Raw genomic sequence first — 24144 nt, 5'->3', positions numbered from 1 at the left:
CAAACAGCCTCATATATATATGCAAATGAAGGAAGGGCAAAAGCAGGATGCCAGGAGCCATTCGCCATAACTCACGCTGATGGCCTTTAAGTGAGAAATCGCTTTCCAAAAATGTCCAATAAGAAAGTGGAACGATGCACCTGTCGCCCATCTGACTAATGAGCCAATCAGGTTGCAAGGACAAGGAGGCACATCGAGATCGTGATGTTGGCCTGGAGTGTCACTTCCTGCTGAAGCTGCTCGTGATTCCAAAACAGTGAGTATTTCACTGCTTTTGATGACGACAAAAAACGGCCTAAAAAGTCAACACGGCTCCTTAAACCTGCGATTAGAGCAGATTTATTACAGCAGGCTCAGAGACCAGAACCAAAGCATCTCTGAAGTTTGTGTGCACGTGTGGACTGAATTTGAGCGTCTTCTTCTTTTCTGCTCCTACATCTACGAGATGCTTAAAGCAGCTTTAAGCTCACATCTTCATTTAAAAAAAAAGGCGCTGGCACCGAGTGGTGCCTTAAATCTGACAATGATTTACATTTCAACATAACGCTCTCTGTCGCCTGTTATTGTGACAAAGTGCTGCACGTATCCCTCCCAAATGAAAGTGGGTGTTCTGTTGTGTGTGCGACAAAGACGTTTGGACAAACCTGCCATCTTCTTCTTTTTCTCGTAAATGAGCATGGGAAATCTATTTATGTCCTCCTACAGTGTGCTGCTGAAACGAGCAGAGGCTGGTTGGAGACAGTCGAGATGAGCCCCGTGAAGATATATTTGAGGAAGAGAAGAAGAGGGACGGACGAGGGAAGAAGTCCAAATAGACGGGGAGAGGCGTTCTCGCTGAAATGTGTGGTGCTGACAACACCTGGCCCGGGAACAAGCTGCAGGCTGCAGGCGAGGGGGGAGGAATAAACCCCGAGGCCTTCGCCACGACCACTCCTGTGAGGCTTGAGCAGAGACACCCAAGTTTGCAGGATGAAGGATTCTCAGCTAAATGGCCTCTGCTTTAAAACTACAATTATAATAATAACACTGATATTTTTGTCAGGTGCTGTTTCATCAGACTCACACCTTTTACACACATTCACCTCCAGCTTTCTCAAAATTTTACTTTTCGTATCCTCGTATCCTCTCCCACCGACGACGTGTGGAAATCACAGGCTTCTCTACTGTGCCTACCTCTCTGTTTAACAGTGGGTGCTGCAGCAAAGCGTTTATCTGTCATCAGCCTGGAAACTAAAACACACACACACACACTTTTCATCTAACTGTATTTTTTTAAATAACAACAACAAGAAAATAATCAGTTTCTCTAAATTATCAAATGACATCAAACTATTGTTCACTTGAAATCCTCTTACATCCTCACCATCATGCTTCTTCCTCCAGTTTGGCGCTGAAGTCACCGTGAGGTCACAAAGTCTCGTTCTGAGCGCCTGGATTAAACCCGCGCGTTCATATCGCTTACATAACTGATTAATGCTGTAACGCCATCAAACAGTTCCGACAGAATGAGGGGTGTATTTACAAACTAGAAGCTACCCACGCGGGTTATTATTAACTAATTTGGATGTGAATGAAAAACGCGTCAAACATGTGCGCGTGATCGATACGTTTGTGGGTAAATTTAGGCCACAGCGACGCACTGATCCGACTCCAAGTCGGAGTGGAATAAATGTGAAATGACATTTCAGGCGGTCCGCTAATAAAGGTGCGCGTCAGAAAATATTTAAGGAGTGATTTGGTTTTTGCACACGTGCACGGTGAAAGGAGAGCAGAGCTGTGCGGTTAGCAGGAGGCCTCTGACGCGGTAAAAGTCTCCTTATTGTCACCAAATTTACGATGGTCAAATAAAAATGTGAATTTAGGACAAAGTGGATCCGACAAAGTGAAGTAGCGTTGAGACATTATGGAAGTGCGTGGATTTTAAATGTGAGCGCAAAGAGTCCGGCATCATGTGGACACCGGCACGGAAGCCCCTCGGGTCACTGTTTAACAGAAATAAATGCGCAGTGAGGCTTTATTGGCGCAGATTACCTGAGCGACTCTGACCACTGCTGCCGTGCGCACCACAGACCCACGTGTGTGTGTGTGTGTGTGTGTGTGTGTGTGTGTGTGTGTGTGTGTGTGTGAAAGCTACCACTAGTCGCCCCCAGTGCTCTTCAGTCTCCACTTTCCCTTCTCACCGCAGACTGAACGTCACGTCCGCACTTGAACTTGAGTTTTCTCCCATCGTAGAAGCCAGAGAGCCACACAGAGCCGCTCAGAGCCGCACGCACAGTCCAGGGGATGCGGGACGCACAGACAGCAAACACAGTGGCTTTGCTTTGACTCGAACAGTTAGTCTCACCCGCTGCTGTCAGTGCGGTAGAAGTGCAGCCACTTGGCCACATTTCGAGAAGTCGGGAAGAAAACTGGATTCCTTTTTTACGCACGTCTCCACCGCGCAGGAGCGGGCAGTGTCCGGCGTGGCCGGATAGTGGACACAGGTAGAGACTGACCATCAGAAGGTGACCTCTCGCCCCCTTCCGTCTCTCCATCCTTCACTCTCCGCTCCTCTCTCGGATCGCCGCTGACAGATGGTGTGAAAGCGACGGAGAGAACAGCGACCCCCTCCCTCACCTCAGATCGAAGAAAGGAGGCGCACAGACACATTGGCACCAAACTCCGCACGAGCGCCCGGCGCTGCGCCACGGCCGGCCACCGCGGAACGCAGGAGCCACTGCCCGCTGAAGAGATCACCTCCAGGGCGAGATTCGGCCCAGCGTGTAGTGGTCAGCTCGGGGGGCCGACAAGCAGGCTGTTTGTGGGCGGATTGGTCGGTGATAGGAGCCGGAGCGGGGAGAGGAGGAGGAGGAGAGCCGACCCTTCCAGCGCCGCTCTCCGGGCGATGCCAGTGTAAATGCCAGGGCGATGTCCCGACGCAAGCAGGGGAATCCGCAGCACCTGTCCCAGAGAGAAATCACGCGTAAGTGTTGACACGTTCAGTTTTTCACGCGTGACTGTGCAGAGCTGATTTATTGAAGCACTTTTTCAGGTGATAAAATGAATATTTTCAGAGCTGGAACAGAAAGTTTGCTTCCCCGAGGCCGTCCTCCTCCTCTCTCAGTTTACGGACAAAATTAGAGAAACGCTTTATTTTTGCGTTACTCTCGATAAATAATTACAGTGAATTTAGAGTAAAAGAGTCCACAGCCGCGTGGACTTTTACTGTAAAATCGCTCGTGGAGAATTTGTACTTTTTCAAACTTTATTCTTCCAGCTCTTGTTTGAAACGAGGGCGAGCAGCGTGATCACTGCGGGATAATTACACGTTATTTGTAATGTTTTTCAGCTTCACGCGCTCCCCGGAACACATTAAACAAAGGTTAAAAAAACAAACCTCATGTTAGAAAAAATTCATTCGAGCTAATTCTGCTAATTTCTTTTTCACGAAGACCGCGTGGATCCTTCACGCTGAAGCGTCGGAGAACTTTACACGTTTTCAACAAACAGGATTGTCAAAAAAATCGTAATTTTATTTCCTCGCGCACATTTTAAAGCGGCTCAGTTTTACGTCTCTTTTCTTTTATCTTCTGAATTTTACACGTTTGTCCCGTTCGTCCGTGTAATTGGCCCGTCTCTTTCACGCTGTTTTCTGCCGCACGCACGCAAAGCTCGTTCCTCCCGTGGCTGTAATATTAATGCCAGGTTTGGATTATTTAATAGGTCCGCAAAAAAGAAAAAGGAAAGACAGAAAAAGCGTTTCAGGGTTCCCCTCACGGCACGGTAACGCGGAACACGGTGACGGCGTCTCGGAGATAATTCTACACAAGATTAATTTCCAACAGCTCTCAGCTTATTATTGATTTATTTTTAAACAAACTTATGCGACACATTTAACGTCTTAATTACTCAAATTAATTCCCGATGACAGGATCACTTTGCCTCTAAACTTCTCAGCGTCAAATAATATTTTCTGGCCTCAGATCAGTTTTGTTGGACTTAAACGAAGATAAATCTTCACTGTTGTTTCCCATCAAAGCAGTGCTTTTATTTATTTTTATTTTTTAACATCTGTGTGTTTGGTTCACTCACCTCTGGGCTCCAGCTGCAGCTTATTTGGGGAGACTTCTCTTGTGCTGCCAGATCAGATCAACTTACACTACAGTGTATCAGTGCTCACCTCAGTGTGTAACGCTTAGCTCTGAGTGCATGCAGGGCTTTGAGGCCACACAGGCGTCTGTTTGCTGAGGCCATCGTGGTGTCAGCCCAAACAGAGACCAACACCTGAAGTCAGATTAACTGTGCGCTCACATCAGGAGCAGCTCTGGTGCAGGCCCAGCATCGTGGTGATATCAGCCTCTGCTGCTCAGAGCAGAGACGAGAAACATGAAGGTGGAGGTTAATAAATGAGCAACGCACACTCTGTAATTTATGATTCACACACACACATGCATTTATTTATGTGAGCGTACATGTCAACACACACACACATATGCAAATGCACACACGTGAGTGAATCCTCCACTCCTGCCAACATTTTCAAAGAATTCTTCCGGAGCTGTCAGGTGATAAAATCCCTCTGACCTGGCTCTCCGTGCCGTGGATTTATAATTTGGATTTTGCAACACGACACACACCACAAGACAATAGCTGCTTCTTAGTATATATGCAGGAAGAGGCAGGAACACTGAGGTAGATTTTTGTGCACTTTGGAGTCATAAAGTGCATCCCGACGCTCCCAGTTTCCTGCAAATCTTCCTGATTCAGATTGCAGATCATTCCCACAGTTTTAAAAATTCTTTCCTTTTTCCAGTTGATTAAATCAACAAGCGATCACAGTTTGGAGCTGATCAGCTGATCGTTGCCCTCACTGAACACGGAAGAACCACTTGCATGTTTATCGTCTACATCTACACTAAATATGCACCAAAGCCAGCGCCTCCCTGTAACAGTAAAATCTAACAAGAAGCGGAATTTGGTGCAACTATTCCCTCAGGGGCAGGAGCTTCATCAGGAGGACTTTATATTGTTGTGTTTGTCTCACAGATTTGGGGGCATTTTTCTTCTCGCAGCAGCAGCAGCAGCAGTTTACACCTGAAGGTGCCTTCTGCTGCTCATTCATAAGCCTGGCTTTGCTCTGAGAGGCTGATTTAAGCATGAAAAGACACAAACAGGACGAGAGCTGCCATTGTAGTCTCTCCCACACACACACACACACACACACACACACACACACACACACACACACACACACACACACACACACACACAGAGGGCTGTGTGTAAATTGCACTTGCCCACTTGAGATGCATGTTTCCTTTCGGCTTGTCAAATAGCCACGCACCCTGCTGGGGCTACGTCTTTGTTAGAGAGCGGGGAAGAAAGAGTCAACATCTCTTCTTTTGAGCGTTGTCTGGATGAGGTGTGCTTCAGATAGCACACATGAAAATGCCCTGCTTCACTGTGGCTCGTTAAGCATCACGTTTGTGAACGATTCGTAATGAAAATCCAAACAGTTTAATGCTCATTATTTTCAGAAACGTCTCCCGACTTAAACAACAACAACAAACAGAAAACCGTATCATCATATTATTTCCACGGCGACTGTAAACTGACATAAATAACGTCCGTGGTGATGTGGTGTGTTTTTTCTACAGAGACGTCATTTACGCAGCTGCCGGGTTTTCAACCATCAACCACATTTTTTAGTGGTTAAAAATAAAATGTGTGTTTCCTTAAATTTCCCACAATTTTCCTTCCCTGTAAATTATGATTTAAGAGCTTTTTATTGTTGCTGGAAATTAGAAAACATTTAAACATTTATGTGAAAAAATATAAATGTAACCTTAAAGGTGGAGTGTGTGTGTGTGTGTGTGTGTGTGTGTGCGCGCATGAGTGCAGCAAGTTTCCCCCAAAGCATGCCTGAACTCATTTAACGTGCACACAGTTTCACACACACACACACGCACACACACACACACACACACTCCAACATATCCTGCATACCTTTGTAAGCTGTCTGTCTTCTCTGCGCCTCTTCCTGCTAGGGGGAGCTCTCAGGCTGTCAGAGCCACAGAGCTCTGCCAATGAGAGAAGTGGAAATGTGCTCCGAGTGTGTGTGTGTGTGTGTGTGTGTGTGTGTGTGTGTGTGTGTGCGTGTTAATCAGATGACATCAGCGCTGAAAGACCACATTCACCTCTCTTAACTGTCAACAGCTGCACACTCGACTGTCTGCCTCTCCGTGGCACTTCTTATTTAGAGCATACATGTCAATTCACAGCAATGAGTGACACATTTCGTGTGTGTGTGTGTGTGTGTGTGTGTGACTGGAGCCACATTTTAAAGTTGTAGTAAATTCCTGTGTGTGAATATCTCTGCATGTATTTTTGTGTGTTCTTATTCGAAGCGTTCGCTCTGCAGACAAACGCTTTGTTTTAAAACATATTTCATAATATTTGGTTTTTTATTAGAAATCTACAAATATACGTTTATTTGATTGTTTTTATTTCTGTGTATTTTTGTCTATTTGGAGCATTTAAATTTAAATAAGTAAAAGAATAATTGTAGTATTAAAATGCTGTCATTTTGATGATTCTGAAAATTGGCCTATTTTGCAAAAAAAAAAATTAAACAAAAAAACAAACAAACATTAGTCACTATCTCCACCTTACAGAGGTGAAAGCTGACCTCACTCAGTTTGGAGGATGAGCCGGTGACACAGCTGCTCTGCTGATTTGTGAGTAGCGCTTGTTTTCCGCTGCAGCCCCTCCTGCGCAGGTGGCTCTGCTCGGATCTCGCTGCTGTGGCCTCAAACACACCGGTACGATCCTTTGTGCGTTTGGCAGCAGCGCGCTCCTGATTGGCTCGACATGGTCATCCAAACCTCACACAGGACTTAATTTGAATTAGCTTAAATTGATGTTTATTTCACACTCGACTGACTTTGAGAACAGGTCGTTAGTAAAACTGCGTCCTCGCATATTTTTAGTCGCCTAAACACTGAAAATGATTCTTTGAAGCTAAAAGAAAACAAAAGCCAAACATTTCTGAGGCATTTTAGTCTCATAGGTAGAAGAAGAGCGGTGACAGGAAGTGAGTGAAGATTGAAACTGGGGGGGAGATAACACCTGCTAACAGCGCGCTCCGTGCAGCGTCGACATGTTTACAGGTAAAGTAACGAGTTCAGTTTAAAATGTTACAATAAATGTGGAAAATGTATCTTTTTATAAAAAAGAACAAGAAGCTGTAAAAAAAAAGTAAATGAAACAACTTTTAGTCGTCAGCGTAAAATAAATCTACGTCACAAACGCGACTGTGAAGTTTTAAAAACTGGAAAACCACTTCCTGTTTAGACGAAAGTGTTCTGAGGGCACATCTTAATGTTGACAGTCTCTGCGGTGCCACATTATTCTCAGCACTTTGAGTCCTCTCGCTCTGCTGTCACCGACATCCACGCTCCGTCACGTACGAGCGCGTGCGAGTCACGTCCAGCCTCGGCTGTTCACGAATAAAAGTCATTTTTGCAAAACAATAAAAAGCTCATAATTTTAGATAAATAAAGTGTGTGTGTGTGTAACAGTACACGGTGACTGCGGGTAAATAAACAGTTTATCAGTCGACGAGTAAGAGAGCCGCTGTCAGCTTTGAGTGCGTGCCGTGAGGGAGTGTGTTACTCTGTGTGTGTGTGTGTGTGTCTGTGTGTGTGAGATGTGCAGTCTCAGCCACAAACATTATATCTTGATTTAAGAGTGTGTGTGTGTGTGTGTGTGTGTGTGTGAACGCGGTAATGGTAAAAAAACACAGAAGCCAAGTCGAGTTTTGATCATTTTAGTCGAGACACACACACACACACCATCATCACTGGTCTCACTGGCAGAATCTTCCTGGTTCTGGGAGCACTTTGGTGCTTTCCCATCAGCCTCACTGTGGCGGCAGATAAAAGTGAAATCATGAAAACAGCTCTGAGGAGAGAAACAAATATTTGATTGGCACGTGGCCAGGAATGTGTGAAGGATACGTGTGAGAGATTTCCATGGATTCACAGCACATGTGTGGTGAAAGGTGGTGAGACGAAGGGAACCAACCCAGAGGTGATCACCTGCTGGGGGACAACATTTGCTCTGAGTTCAAAACTAAGAGAACCTACAAACACTGAATGTCCTTCAGATGCGTGGGGTCGCTGGTGATTTGTGTAGGTTCGGGTCTTGTTAATGCACAGCTGTCTGTGAAGACATTTAGCAGAAGAACAAATTCATCTATTCAGCGCACAGCTAAAACCAAACTGTCTGGTCAGTGTGGAGAGTGAACCTTCTGCTCTGTTACAGTAGTGACATGTTGACATGTTGACATGTTTCCTGTCTGCTGATATCTGCGTATCGCTCTTACCCGACTCACCGAGGCCTCGTTAAACTGATGCAGACTTTAGACGAGCTCTTTAAAAAATCCTATTAGTAATAATTCTAATATGAAGTGGGGGGGGGGTCACCGTACATGTAGATTGGATTTGTTCCAGGTCAGCTCACTGGTTTCATTCTCTCTAATGTTTAGTACTGGGAAACATGCTACCACTGTACAGGACAGATGGCTGCAGCCTGCAGGCCACACACACGCACACATGCACACACACACATGCACACACACATGCACGCACGCACGCATGCACACACACACACACACATGCACACACACACACACACGCGCACACACATGCGCACACACGCGCACTCTTAAATCAAGATATGTTTGTGGGTGAGACTGCACACACACACACACACACACACACATGCACGCACACACATGCACACACGCACGCATGCACACACACACACACACACACACATGCACACACACATGCACACACACACACACACACACGCACACACACGCGCACTCTTAAATCAAGATATGTTTGTGGCTGAGACTGCACACACACACACACGCACACACACACACACGCACACACACACTGTGAGTCTTAGAGGTGCACAGACTGATATTTTCTAACATATAATGAGTGCAGCACACACACACACACACACAGATGAATATTTGTTGTGTGTTCTATATGATCCAATATGGTCTTTGAAAGTTTAACAGCACCTGAAGCAGGTAGACGGCAGCGAGGGGGGGGCTGCTCCATCTGGAGCCTTCATCCACGTTCGACATCCCAAATCTGTTTGCATTTCTAATGTGGAGGCTGAGACGAACGGCAGCCTGCTGCTAATCCATCATCTTGTATTAGAGACAGAGAGAGGTGATGGTGATGAGTTTGCTCTTCATCATCATTCCCGTTTTACCTCAGAGGGTCAGTTGTTCCTCCACCCTCGTTCAGACCTCCTCGTGAAGCTGTCTCCTACTGCTGCTTCAACACTCAGAACCCAAACACCCCTCTGCTCACAAACACTGAGAAACCCTGATCACCACTAATACGTATCTTAATTGAGTCCATGTAACGACATTATCAGTGGACATTGCTGCATTTTAACCTGCTAACACGTACGGGGACCCACTCTGGGTCATAACCACACTAAACAAGCACATTCTCAGAAATGACAAGTTCCACCTGAACTCTCATCCATGCAGAGACGTGGACGTGAGCCGGGGTTAGATCTAGTTAATGTAGAGCTTCTCACTCACACCTTTGCTGAATCCTCCTTTTCCTTCCTTCCTCAGAGGTGCGAGGCTGAATAAAGTGTGTGTGCACTGCAGCATTGTGTATATTGTGTACTTTGTGTTTGAGACTGAAAAATTCGTTTTTTATTTTTGTTTGTGGTGTTCACAAAAATTCACCTTCTTGGACTTTTAGACGTCTTGAAAAAGCTTCGAAGCGTGATGGAGGCGTGTCCACACACGTGGAGCTGCACTGTTGTGTCGGCGCCACCACACATTGACCATTAAGCCTCATGTTAAGTGAGTGCCGCCTGGTCTAACGGGTAACAGGTCGCTGGTCACGACTCTTTTAGTGTCGCTCAGACACATGCTAACCTAATTACACGTAGATTTCAGCGTGCGATGAGCAAACATACACCCAGGTTAACTCTGACGTGTCTCTGTTTTGTTGCAGCGGAGGCGGAGCATCCAGATGGCGCTTTGCTCTCCGAGTCCCTGCCCTCCAACCCACTCACCCTGCCCTCCAACCCGCTTGGCCTACGTCCCCATCCGTTGGACCCCAGCTTGGCTCACACCCTGCCGCCCGGCCTCCACTCTGACCACGACCTGCTCACTTGCGGCCAGTGCCAGATGACTTTCCCGTTGGGCGACATCCTCCTCTTCATCGAGCACAAGAAGAAGCAGTGCCAAACACCGCTGCTGGCCAACGGCTGTTATGACAAGATGAACGACCGAGGAGGAGGAGGACACGGAGACGGTCCCACTCTGCAGAGCCTTCATCACTACGCGCAGAGGGTGGAGCTAAGAAAGGTGTTGGAGCCAGTAGAGGTCGGCATCCAGGTGACACCAGAGGAGGAAGATGAGGTGGGAGGAAGAGGGGGACGAGGCGAGAGAGGAGAGAAGACACCAACCAAAGGAATTTGCCCGAAGCAGGAAAACATGCTATCAGGTAGACGTGACACACGCAGGGAAACACGCCAAAGCCTCGTCTTCCTCAGCACAGACACACAAATGTCACTTTAATGTCTCATTAAATTCATGAAGTCAGTTCAGCTGCGTTTGTTACTTTTTCACATGAGACCAGGTCGGTGTAAATTCATGAATAATTGAAACCACAGTTTAAAACTTTTCTTTGGCTAACATGAACATTTTGGATGATTTAAACAGAAATGTGCAAAAAGAAAAAGCATCAGGAGTGGAGCATGTTTGATTGCACCGTATTTCCACTTTCTGCTGAACAGCGTCGCTGTGCAGACTCGTCAGCATGTCAGACTCAGATTGAGGTTTGGTTTCTTTAAGAAAGGGGAAAAGCTCGAATCCTCCCAGTGACGCTTCAGTCTGAGCCTCACAAACCAACCACAACTTCTGCTTCTTCTTCGTCACATCTGTGACCTATAGAGGTGTGAGCAGGTTCGACCCTCTGACTCACAAAGTTCAAGCTCATTTCCTCTGAATCAGCTCGTATTCACAGTGCACACACGTGGACACGAGCTGACAACAGCTTTCATTCATCAGCTGGATGCATCCAAGGATATCAGCTGATGTGGTCTGCACTGACATCAGCTGCTGGGATAAGCTTGAGTGTGTGAACCTGGAATAAACTATCACTGTTATCAGATGTGTTATAGGTAACGATCAGCTGAACTATTTAATTCCAAAGAAAAATCTTTAGGTAGTAACAAACCAGCAGTTTTGTTCATCAGTCTAAATATATTCCTGTTTTAGTTTCCGTCTGTGTGACGGCGTCCTCTCGTTCAGCAGAGAGACGTTCGTTTTGTTAGAGGACATGGACAGCAGAGGGACAGACGAGGACGAGGGTGAGACAGGCAAATTAGGGAGGCAAATCTCTAAACCCCCTCAAGGACTCGGTTGAAACAAATTGAGCAAAACATGACAGAGAGACTCGCCCCGACTTTCATGGAGAAATCCCGTCTGAGCCATCTGCTTAAAAAGGTGAAAAGCTCATTAAAATTCAAATAAGCACAGGCGGAAAAAAACAGCACGAGAGGAGAAAAAGTGGGAAAAGACAGAGAGAGGGATTAAAAAGAGGCTAGTTTCATCGCCGTTCAGTGGAGTAAAGAGGCAGTTTAGTGTGTGTGTGTGTGTGTGTGTGTGTGTGTGTGTGTGTGTGTGGGACCAGCAGTTATCAAACCAGTCAACACACTTGTAAAGAAGCCTGTGACAATAACCCCGTCGTGCTTTTCTGGAGGTCAGTTTGAGCGTCGCCGGCTCGGCCTGCAGGCTAACAGGCTGTTAGCCTCTGTTAGCACAGGCAGCATGTTAGCATCGCTGCTATCTTCATGCATTATTCACAATGAATAAATAATAAACGACTGATTTCCTGTGAACCTACACATTCCTCAATAATCTCACCGACTACATGCAGACCCACACATGACCCGAGCTGATGAGGAGTCAGCTTAAATGCTCCATGAGCTAAAACAGACGAATGCAGCGTGTAGGGATGTGTTAGTGCCGGCTCACCTGCTGAAACAGCTCTGAAAGCTTTGAAATGATTTTATTTTATTTTGAAATGAACTTGATTAAGAGATCTCGTCACATGTGATCAGCATCCATTATGTGTCCAATCCAGTCGTAGATTAGAAATCAGAACATGAACATGTCGCTATCACACAGGGTCTGTTTCCTACACACCACCGGCCTAAAGCCAGGTGAGGAAGCTCACAGGTGAGGAAGCTCACAGGTGAGGAAGCTCACAGGTGAGGAAGCTCACAGGTGAGGAAGCTCACAGGTGAGGAAGCTCACAGGTGAGGAAGCTCACAGGTGAGGAAGCTCACAGGTGAGGAAGCTCACAGGTGAGGAAGCTCACAGGTGAGGAAGCTCACAGGTGAGGAAGCTCACAGGTGAGGAAGCTCACAGGTGAGGAAGCTCACAGGTGAGGAAGCTCACAGGTGAGGAAGCTCACAGGTGAGCTCTCAGTGGCAGCGGGTTGTAAACACCGTGTTTGGGCCTGAACTTCATCAATATTGTAGCTGCTGTTGCAGCTGTGCTGTGCACTGCTGTGGACAGCACAGCTGCACTCGTGAAGCTCGTGGAACGACGCTCCAGTTTTGCATTTAATGCAACTGTCTGCGGGGTGCACAAAGCTGGGGCGCAGTCCCCGAGTGTGTGCAGAGCTGAGCTCAGGCACGTCTGCTGATTGAGTGGCGCTGGTCGTGCTGTTGTGTCGCCATTATTACATTTATGTGCGTAAATATATATCCGCCCTGTGTTTAAATACGTGCTAGTATCGAGCTGCCCTCCTCCCATGAAATCAAGCCCACGTGCACTGCGTCGGAAGACTGGAAAATATAATTGCACAATATTTTTTATAGCAGAAACTGCAATAATTTTCACATTAAAAGCAAAAACATATTAGCGACTCAATTGGACGTGCACTGCAGCAACTGTAAACTATATTGCTCCAATAACGTTTTATGTTTGAAAATTACCCACATGAAATATGTCCGACTAGCACCTTATTAACACGAGCAGCAGACAGAACGATTTATTAATCAAGCTGGAGTTTAATTTGGAGAGCGCGCTCTCAGCCCCGCGTCGTTACTGGGGATTGAAATGCGGCAGGTGGAATTTTCTCGGCTTTTTCTTCAGCGTGTTTTTTTACCTTTCATTACCTGGTGAAAGAGGGAGGGGCAGAAGCACAGGGAGGGAGGCGAGAGAGACGGGGAAGCGATCAGGGACATGACGGACGACACTTCGTTGTAATTGGCTCCCAGCAGGTCAAACGACTCGTTTATTGTTAAGCTTTTACACTTTCATTTGTTCTCCGTGTGAAGTGGAGCACACACACGTGTGCACACGTATGTGAGCATCACGCCAAGTTTCTTTTAACCCCTAAATTAGAAGAAGTGTTTGTGCGAGAGCTGCTGGGTTTTTGCTTCTCCTCTCCCCGTCTGTCAGGAGCAGCGTGCAGGGAAATAACAGCGCCCAGCTTTCCCATTCAGGCTGTGAACACGTCGCTGCTATTGTGCTGAAGGATTACGAACAACGGCTTTAGTTTGTACACAGTGTTGTTCTGTTTCAGCTGTTGTTTTGTTTCCACAAGAAGCCCTGTTTAAAAACCTGATTCAGTTTGGAAACCCTGTGATCAGAAGGAAAACGTGCCATTAGTTTTCCGGTCACGCCCATCTCTCCTCTGTCTGCAGCTGAAACTCGCCCACACTTAGAAAAAAGCCGTTTCTCCAATTTAAAGGATAAAAAAATCGTTTTTTTTGCTTAAATGACACAAATCTTCTCATTTTTGAGTTCATGTCGTTCAGCCTGAAGCTTCATCGTGTCTGATTTTATCACCATGAGGAGAATCACCGTCACGCCTGCAGTTAAAGACTGGATGTGCTGTGATGGTGACATCACAACCATCACGCAGAGAGAAATCTGAAAGCGTGCTTTATGCTCTCTGCTCTCATCACACACGGCTTCCTTCATCATCTAAACCTTCCTCACAAGGAGTGAAAACACAATAAGCGCAGCGTTCTAACAAAGGCATCAGATAACTAACCAGGCGAGCTTTCATACGTCAGCAGAGACGCATTCGATCAGCTGGACCAACCTTTTGTCAGCGTTGTGTACGCAGGCGCACGCTGACCTCGGCTTGTAGGAGGGTTCAGGATTTTAACCAGGCGACCAGGCGTGAGGTCTCTTCACAGAGGCGCCGCACTGACAGTTTGGATTAGAGCAGGAAGTCATTTCACTATGAGCTCACACTCAGCTGTCATGCTGCGCACACTCATCACTGACGAGTGTTCAGCTCCCCCACAGCGCCGGACGCCTCGTTAGCTTAATGCAGACATTTAACCAAGTCCAGTTGGAGTGGACACACACACACACACACACACACACACACACACACACACACACACACACACACACACAGATTAAGAAAACAGAATAATTAATGCTCTTTATTTCCATCGGAGATGTGCAATTTTTCACATATTGAAAAAACACATTTCAGGAGTGTTTGTCTGTGTTTGAATCTCATATGAATATTCTTCACATGGACACACACACACACACACACTCACACACACACTCTCACACACACACACACATTCAATAAATAATGACTGAGCACAGTGGCATGTCCCTAAAATATTTACCATATGCTTATTTATCTTCCAAATGAAACTGTACAAAGACTTAACAAAGAGCTACGGTGCAGTGTGTGTGTGTGTGTGTGTGTGTGTGTGTGTGTGTGTGTTTGATACAACAGCCTGTACTTTAGAGGCATTGCGGTCCCTGCTGCTCCTGTTTTTTCACATTGTTTCAATAAAGCTGGGAGGCCTCTCGGATGGAGCGACGGCCTTTTTGAAGTGGTAATCACTCTGGTTTGTAGCTGCTCGCTCCCTCGTTCTGCCTCTCCTGCCCACTGTGTGTGTGTGTGTGTGTGTGCGTGTGTGTGTGTGTGTGTGTGTGCGTGCTTTGGCTAGTTCGGGTTTGTGTACGTGAATGCGGCTGTTTTCACATCGCACAGGCCTGACGCATCTCTAATGGGTGTGGAGTCGCACAACTGAAGAAGTAAAGAAAGTGCGTTTGATGAGTCACACGGCGCCGGCCGTCACTGATTATGACTCATTTCCGTGATAGATTGTAGCCGGGCTGTGAGTGTGAGTGGGTGAGGAGGCCCACTGTGGACGGGTCACCAGTCACACAACAGTCAGTTTCACTTAAAGCTTCCACACAAGACAGGTGGAAGTTTCATGATCAACTTCTTCATATTTATGCATAAATTTGTAAATAGCATCAACACTGGCACACACGTCAAACAACACTCTGTTTAACATTAACAGACAAACCAACCAAAGCGACTGTGGAGCAGCGAGCAGTGCTTCCAGCTCTCTGACCTGTGCATGCTAACAGAAACTCACACGCTGCTAAAAGCCTCCAAACACCCACAATCCAACAAGCTCTGTGACATCATTATGGATCTCAGTGGGATTCAAAGCTGTGCAGTGAACGTGGTGTGGTGTGGGGACGTCATATTCAAATATTAGTCTCATCGTCAATGATGTTAAAATCATTTTTACTGACAGCTGCTTGGCTGGAAACAGTGCTGCTGCCTCAAAGTGGCCGTAATGGACGTAAAAACAGCGTGAAAACACTAAAAGAGCCAACGATGAGCGAGTCACGCCAGCGCTCGGTGTCTCACTGAATTTGTCCCGTTTTGGACAACAGACCAATAAGAATCCAGAGGAAGCAGCGTGTCGCTGGACTCCAGCCTCCATCGGCCCTGCTGAACCTGAAGCTCGCTCGTGTTTCTCTTTGAAGCATCAAACCACTTCCTGTACAGAAACTCTGGTGGACACTGGGACGGACAGAGTGGACACTGTGGGACGGACAGACCTGCAGACGGAGGAAAGAGCAGATTTATCGTTCAGAGCATCTCGTCCGTCTCTGCAGCTCAAAATCCCTTTTTGTGAGTTTTGCCATGTCGCCGCGCTCGGCTGTTAATCACTCTGCATGCACTCATTTAAATATTAAAATTTTCTTTAATCATCAAAGCCAGTATGCATCATGCATATTCATACCCCCACCCACCCCATCCCTGGATCTCAGGTTCATTACTCTGCTGCTAGCCATTAGCCACTTCCCTAATCACACAGTTTATACACACGCACACACACGCACACACGCACACACACACACACACACACACACACAGGTAGCCACCAGCACTAACCAGTGGTAATCCGCTAACCAGACTTAAACAGGCATCCCTGCAGTCTGCAGCGAGCAGGCTTGTCATCCATCCCGGCTGAGATGGCTGGAGTATTTGTCAAGAGGCTCGGCAGAACCTTCATTTGCATAATGACTTTGTAGTTCTGCATTAATAAAATTTGCATATGAAGCCATGTTAATTACTCCTGATCAGCCTTTTTTGCATTCATGCATGGTAATTTTGGGCGACTTGCAAAAATTGATGTCCTGGCGCCTGTGATGAGATTGGTGGAGGCGGCGCTCTGTATCTGTGTGTAAGTGAGGCTGAAGGGATGTGGAGATGATGAAGGTGGAGCGCTCGGCGGTGTTCGGGCTTTATCAAAGCAGAATAGACGGCAGATTGGTGCCGTTTGCTTTTCGGCGCCATTTCCGCTTATAACTTTTCTTTTTTTTAATCTTAGTGAAAAGAGCTTTCCAGTAAAATCCTCTCCTGCTTCTACTGTACCACACACACACACACACACACACACACACACACACACACACACACACACACACAGCCTGGCAGGCAGCCATTTGTGAGTCTATTGTTTACTCGGGCTTCTACATTTCAAACAGCAGACTCCTCCGACTGAGCTGTTTGATCAGGACTTTTTATATGTGATGTCATTTGATTTGCAGTTTTACATTTTATCTGTAAATATAATTGTGATAAAACTCTAATGAAGCCACGGCCTCAGCCTTCCTGGGTCACCGTGTGTGTCGAGGCTGTAACGATGTCAGCTCTCTGCAGACGTGCAGCTGTATAAAGCAGCGTCTTCATGAGTGAACAAAGGCTGATTTCAGAAGCTTTCTTGGCTTATTTGAATCCCCACAGACCTGATCAGGTTCAACAAACCTCACAGTTACAGTTTCTTCGTAGTCCTGCTCCATCTCAGCCGTTCATTTATTGTTTTTGCATCTTTGCTAAGATTTTCACATCGAGCTTTTAATGTAAGCATCATGTTTTTCTTCAAAAATCAAGCAAAGGTGCAAAGAGAGAAACGTTATGTTTTCCATGATTCCTTCGAACACAACAACAAATTAAAGCCGGACCCTGTTAGTGTCGACCCGCAGGCTGGAGGCTTCACGCTCATCAGCAGCGTCCTTACAGATTTTTAACGACAGTCATTTCTAGTTGTTCTCCACTGGTACTCCTGGCTATTACTGAAAATGATTAGACTTTTTAGGAGTCTCCATGTCAAACACTGTTTAGGTTTGTTATTGAGCGCACAACTCCTGAAACCTGAAATCACGTGTGGTCTTTCTGACAAACACAAATATGTGAAACGTCCTGTTGCTGCGTCGCAGCTCTGACAGTGTGACACAAGATCAATTGACACCAGGCTGAAGGCCACAGACACGCTCCTGTAGATACACTGTACTGTATGTGCACACTGGCACATACAACAACACAATCACACAGATACTCAGAATATTATCACTTTTAAATATAGGTGAGGAAGCACGTGAGGACATGCTGAGCGGTCACTGCACGTGTCGTCACAGCTGTGAGGATCACTTTGTCTCGGCTCCTCAGTGAATAATCGTTCAACGGGAGAGTCTCTCTTAGAGCGCGTTGGCCTCTTTGACAAAGGCTGATCAGATCAGATGGCGATAAAGCACTTGGTATCATTTTGTGTCCTGTTGTGTGTCTGAGCTGTTGTCAGACAGGTCGTCTGTGAAGAGACGTGAAGAGAGACGAGAAAGGCGAAGGAGGTGGACGTGACAATAACGGGACGCAAAGATACACGTGTGCGTGCTGATGATGATGTTTGAGCACTGAGCCCGAGGAAGGGATACAGTAGCATTCTGTGTGTGTGTGTGTGTCTGTGTGTGTGTGTGTGTATCTTATAAACATAACTTCTGTAATCATGTCAAACGTTTATTATCGTGTTATTACAGCAACAGCAGTTTTGCTGTCAGTATCAACTTTGTGTTAAGTTAGTGTGTGAATGTTTTTAGTGACGCTGGTCAGAATTATTCATCAGTAATTCTCCAACATTGTGACTGATGTGTGAAACTGTCACCGTGCTGTAAAGGACCAGTCTTTAGTGTACGAGGGCTGCAGAGGCAGATACAACTGCAGGTTCATAAAGAGTTCACAGCAGTGTGAAACACATTCATGTCACACGGATGCTTCTGTTTTCTTTGTATGTTCAACGCTATGAGTTCAGCACCATCAAATATATTCAGATTTAGAATATGCAGACAAAGCTTTCAAATGTTGCAAGCCTGACGTATACGAGAATCACTTCAATGCTGGAGCCATAATTAAGATTTAAATAGAGCAAAGTGGGATAAGTGTGCTGGGATCATGCACGTGTAGAGAGGACGTGCATCCCTGCAGTGTAAGAATAGAAAGAATCGCACCACACTCACCTATTTGTCAAGCTCTACTTCTGGTGTCTGGAAAGTGTTCCACACAAGCGCTCTGTGCAGGAAACTCGGGCTGAAATAAATAAAAGAACTCGTCGTTAGCACGAGACGCTGCATTTTTGCATCTAATTTGCAGCAACAAAGGTGAAGCAAAGACACGTTTGTGCATTTGTAAAGCCTGGACGCACTTTGTCCCCCTGACACCGTGCAGAGTCATCTGGGCTGACTCTGGTCACAGGAAACTAGCAAGCTAGTCACCGTCAGTTCAGTCTAACAGAACTTTATTATTATTAATATTTGGTGTTTGAATATGCCTCCCAGCTTTGTCATAACGCCCGTAATCCCAGACTTCTCTGAATTAACTGCTCAATGTGCTCGGCCTGAGACCAAAGGATGTCTCTGCTGTGTCACTGACAGCACTGTGCTCTGTCGTGTCTGCACCACAACAACAACCCACTTTATCTCACCAGCTTTAGGATCTGAATCTCCACCAGTGTCACGTTCACACTGCTGCTTTTTGCTGCAACTCTGCATCCAAGATTAGATTTTGTGTACATGCTGCAAAACAGACACACCCCCTCACAGACAGGTAACATGTACAGCAGCCCAGTGATGCTTCAGACCTTTTTACACAGGCAGAGGCGTAGCTCCTGACTGAAAATAATTTGACAGCACTGTCACTGCTCACCAGCAGGCAGCAGCGTTCCCAGTCCAGCCGCACGGACACGATGGGATTATCCAAGTGTTTTGCTGAGTCTGAGGGAGACTCATGACTGCCCCTCTTCTCTACAACAGCCTGTCGGCGTTTAACACCGGCCAAATCACCACTTAACAAAAGCTAATTTCTCACTTGGTTAAACTGGGAAGGATTAGGGGCCTGTGTTGGTGCAGTCCATGTTTGGTGAAGAGTGAGGGATGGAAGGATGTTAGCCAAAGATTTAAACCTCAATTACAAGCGAGCGAGGACTTTTGTGCATCCGTGGCGAAGGTGGGACGCTGAGGTTTAGCCACTTTGCTGGAAATGTTTGCTGCCTCATTGTGCGTGCATGTAGGTGTGTGTGTGTGCAGAGCTGAGGGTGACACAGCCTGACAAATACATGATGATCCCCTTGTTTAGAAGGCTTTAAATCTCTCTGGTTTCACATACTTACTGCCTCGGCTTTCATGAGGAGGTAGGACACATAATCCCAGCAATTTAAACCTTTCCTGTGTTTTATGACAGAAACTAAAGTGCTGCTGTTTGTTGTGTGGCTGCTGCATTTTCCTGTAACTCTCTGAGGTTACAGGGTAACCCTGACCTACACTTTGGAAATATGGAAAAATGCATTTGTGCAAAGGTTAAGTGTTTCTAAAAACTACAACTACAGCTTCAGGCTGAGATCTTCTGGTGACCTAAACCTGGATCTCCTCCTTTATATGAATTTGCACCTGTGTTTCCAAACAGAGACAGAAGATCTGTGAGGCTAAAATGCTAAATGGGCTGTTTCTTATTTACCTCTTTGCTACGTTGCTTAACCCTTTAAAGTCGGTTGGAGCGGCACGCTCTGTTTTGTGTAACTTCTTTTAAATCCCGGTAGCTCTGCAACCACGTGAGCTAGCACAATTCGGAGGAGTTGTACTTACATCTTATGCCATCAGCTTGTCCTCGGTCACAGTTTCCTTCCACATATAACTTTGCAAAAACTGCATAAAAAGCACTTGCAGCAACAAAAACATAATATTCCAGAAACACGCTTTGCTGATCTGATCAGCTGTTCATAACACTTCCTACGTCCATCAGCACGAACTATCGCATGTCCGCCATGACTTGCCCGAAACCGGAAGTGACGTCATTTTCGCGGAAATGTAGTTTTTTTTACCATCAGGGCCTCATGAGCCTATACTGGTGTTTTTAAAAGTTATGTTTGACTTTATGACTTTCTGTGTGGTTTCTGGGATGCTTAGGACTCATATTGCACTGCTGGAAATAGTTTATTTTGATGCATATGCTGCTTTTTTTTACAAATTTGCATTATAATATTTATTTTCGTTTTTCCTGCAGTGTATAAAAATTGGTGTATTTCAAAAATAAAACTATGAAGACACTCAAAATAAATTTCCTGTGGTGGGAAACTATTTTGTGCAACTTTTTTGTATTTACAGTTTTGAGGGATAAGCCTCTTAAATTTCTCTAACTAGAAATATATGTTAAAAAAACAAAAACGATTTTCAATTTTTTTGTAGTTTATTGCACTTTTTTGCAATTTATGTAATTACTATGCACTTAATGCAGACATATTATTAAAGTTTAGGCTGTAATGGTTGTATTGATGTATATCAACTTGAAATGCTCCCAAAAATGGCTCCACAGCATGTAAACATATAATATAAGCTCTGGCGGACTTGGTTCTACGGTAGGTCTTAAAGGGTTAAAGCCCCTTGTACAACAAGCCTCATTCACTCATTCACACTGACGGATGAACCAGAGGACGTTTGTCATGCAGGCATCAAACCAACAACCTTCCACCTGCTCTTCCTCCTCAGCTGCAGCCAGTTTGACCAGTATGCCTAAAATTCAGCAAATATAAACCAGCTCAAGCTTTAAAACTGCCAAACAAAGTTCACAACAGAAGCTTTCGAGCGTTTTCTTTTCTCCCTTTGTGCTTTTTAAAATCCTGTAAAACCCTTAAAACCAGTTAGTGCGCCTCCTCTGCCACAGTAACACGTCTCCTTTGTTGTTCTCACACCGTCCAGTGTTTCACCTTCAGCGCTCACACTCACTCACTTTGTGTGAGGGACGTTCTAGTGCTGCAGAATCAGAGCGGTGGTCTCTCAGTCTTTGGACCCTTCAGCTGCTCTCAGTGTCTCATCTCCTCCAGACTTTTGGGGGATAAAGGGAGAGTTAGAGTCCCCCCTCCCAGAAACAGCAAACCCTTTCGTTTGTATCAAAGCTTCGCCTCACCCCTGCTGACACCCGTGAATTATTCACTTAGAGGAAAGGATAAACAAAGCTTGCTAGCTACAGTTGTTCTATTGATTTCTCTGGGCAACATCACAGATAACAAAAAGAGGGCTGGAGGAGAGACTCTCGGCTGCTGCCATCTCTCATGCTCACTAAAAAATAAATAAATCTGTAAATAAATCAATAACGTTGAGTTTTTCTTCGGAGAAAACAGCCCACGTCCCGATTCACAGGAACGCCAGTAAAGTCATAAATATTTGTTGTTATTTAGGCAGCAAGAGCACATGTGAGCATCTCCCCCCATAGGAACGGCCGTTCTTACCTGTGGGTTCGACTAAAATTGCCAATTGTTGGGATAATTTGGTGTTTAGAGCGAGGCTGAGGGGGCCGGCCAAGTAAACAATGCTGGCTGTAGGCCAACAACAGGCAGCAGCCTCTGATGAGAAACAGGCAGATCTTTGCTTCAGCTTCTCTCTGGTCTTTCTGCACTGGCATTTCAAAATAAAAGCCCACCTTGTCAGGTATACTACTTAAATCTCTCTCGTGCACTGAGTTACTGGGATCTTTAATTTCAGGATCATCTTCATACGCACTCCTGTGTTTGTGCTCCTGCAGGATCCTTAAATTCCCTTTTTCACCACTTAATGTTTGGCAAATTAAAAGCATGTGAGATCGTTGTAGTTTGGCAGGTTCCCTCACACTCGTCTAATCATCAAAGGGCTCGTCCACTGCATTTGCTACCCCGGCCCCACAGCACGCTACTATGGCATCTAAAGGCTATTTGACCCCCACTGACAAAAACTGCAGCGTCTGAGGGATTTTTTCAGCTGTGAGTGGTCAGTGGGTAACATGTGACAGGTGGCCTTAACCTGTGTGGACGTCCTCAACTGGCTGCAATGAGGAGCTTCAATGGCGTGGGAAATGTGCCGAGTGAATCCTGATGCGATCGTGCTAGCAAAACCGAGATAAAACCCTCACATGCACAAAAACGTACGTCAGTCTGATGAGGATGGCTCACACCAACCAACTCTCTAACCACGCAGCTTTCTGATTCTCTGTCCTGTAACGTCTGTAAGAGAGAAAACAGCTGCAAACCTCACATATAGATGCAGACATGCACCTGCAGGATTCGTCTTCCAACTGAAGGATGAATCAGAGGGTGTGAGTTATGAAAGGTTTGTTAATGTGGGGCTAAAGTCAGGGGGCGTTGGGAATGGCAGGAGTTTCTGAGGTAATGATGATCTTTGTCATTGAGTTTCCCTCAGTTTCCTTCTGTAAGTTCGCTGATGTTCAAACTTCTCTTCATGCTAACCTGCAATGAAAAACAAAGTAAACGAGGCCTGGCTCTGGTACCAGACTAACTACTAAAATACATGTTTGGCTGTCGTGCATTCCTCCTGCTAAACACTTGAGCTAACAAGCTGCTGTACTTTAGCACTTAACCAGTGTTGATGGTAACAACCAGTCACACCATGTCAGCTGTTCACAGATGGCCGACCAGTTCACTGTCTGTCGAAACCGGTTCTGTGTGAGTCACGTGGCGATTGTTCGGTTTTCTAAGCTGCAGTTAAACTAGTTTAATGTGCTTTTAACCCTTTAAAGCCGGTCAGAGCAGCACGCTCTGTTTTGCGTAACTACTTTTAAATCCCGGTAGCTCTGCAACCACGTGAGCTAGCGCAATAATTTTTCTGCATATGAAACCTGGAGGAGTTGTACTTACATCTTATGCCATCAGCTTGTCCTCGGTCACAGTTTCCTTCCACATATAACTTTGCAAAAACTGCATAAAAAGCACTTGCAGCAACAAAAACATAATATTCCAGAAACACGCTTTGCTGATCCGATCAGCTGTAACACTTCCTACGTCCATCAGCGTGAACTATCGCATATCCGCCATGACCTGCCCGAAACCGGAAGTGACGTCATTTTTCGGAAATGTAGTTTTTTACCATCAGGGCCTCATGAGCCTATACTGGTGTTTTTAAAAGTTATGTTTGACTTTATGACTTTCTGTGTGGTTTCTGGGATGCTTAGGACTCATATTGCACTGCTGGAAATAGTTTATTTTGATGCATATGCTGCTTTTTTGCAAATTTGCATTATAATATTTATTTTCGTTTTTCCTGCAGTATATAAAAATTGGTGTATTTCAAAAATAAAACTATGAAGACACTCAAAATAAATTTCCTGTGGTGGGAAACTATTTTGTGCAACTTTTTTGTATTTACAGTTTTGAGGAATAAGCCTCTTAAATTTCTCTAACTAAAAATATATGTTAAAAAAACAAAAACGAATTTCATTTTTTTTTTGCAGTTTATTGCACTTTTTTGCAATTTATGTAATTACTATGCACTTAATGCAGACATATTATTAAAATCTGGGCTATAATGGTTGTATTGATGTATATCAACTTGACATGCTCCCAAAAATGGCTCCACAGCATGTAAACATATAATATAAGCTCTGGCGGACTTGGTTCTATGGTAGGTCTTAAAGAGTTAATACAGACATGTGAAAC

At 45.4% G+C, this 24144-nt stretch overlaps 1 protein-coding gene across 2 annotated transcripts in view; it reads left to right on the top strand.

The window, feature by feature from the left end:
• Positions 1 to 2083: 2083 nt before the first annotated feature.
• bcl11ba (BCL11 transcription factor B a) overlaps positions 2084 to 24144 on the top strand; it is a 37537-nt gene continuing 15476 nt past the window's right edge. The window contains exons 1-2 of one of the 2 annotated variants that reach the window (XM_085143298.1): positions 2084 to 2962; positions 10044 to 10538. In XM_085143298.1, the coding sequence (XP_084999424.1) occupies positions 2908 to 2962; positions 10044 to 10538 (550 nt within the window). In that variant the 5' untranslated portion in view covers positions 2084 to 2907. Of the gene's footprint in view, positions 2963 to 4798; positions 7149 to 10043; positions 10539 to 24144 lie in introns of those variants that run through there. The other variant, XM_085143299.1, reaches the window with a different exon arrangement.

The sequence above is a fragment of the Neolamprologus multifasciatus genome, chromosome 19 (genome assembly GCF_963576455.1).
Source record: "Neolamprologus multifasciatus chromosome 19, fNeoMul1.2, whole genome shotgun sequence".
NCBI classification, from domain to species: Eukaryota; Metazoa; Chordata; class Actinopteri; order Cichliformes; family Cichlidae; genus Neolamprologus; species Neolamprologus multifasciatus.
Note: the sequence above shows the minus strand (reverse complement) of the source record. Positions and strands in the feature narration are given on the sequence as shown.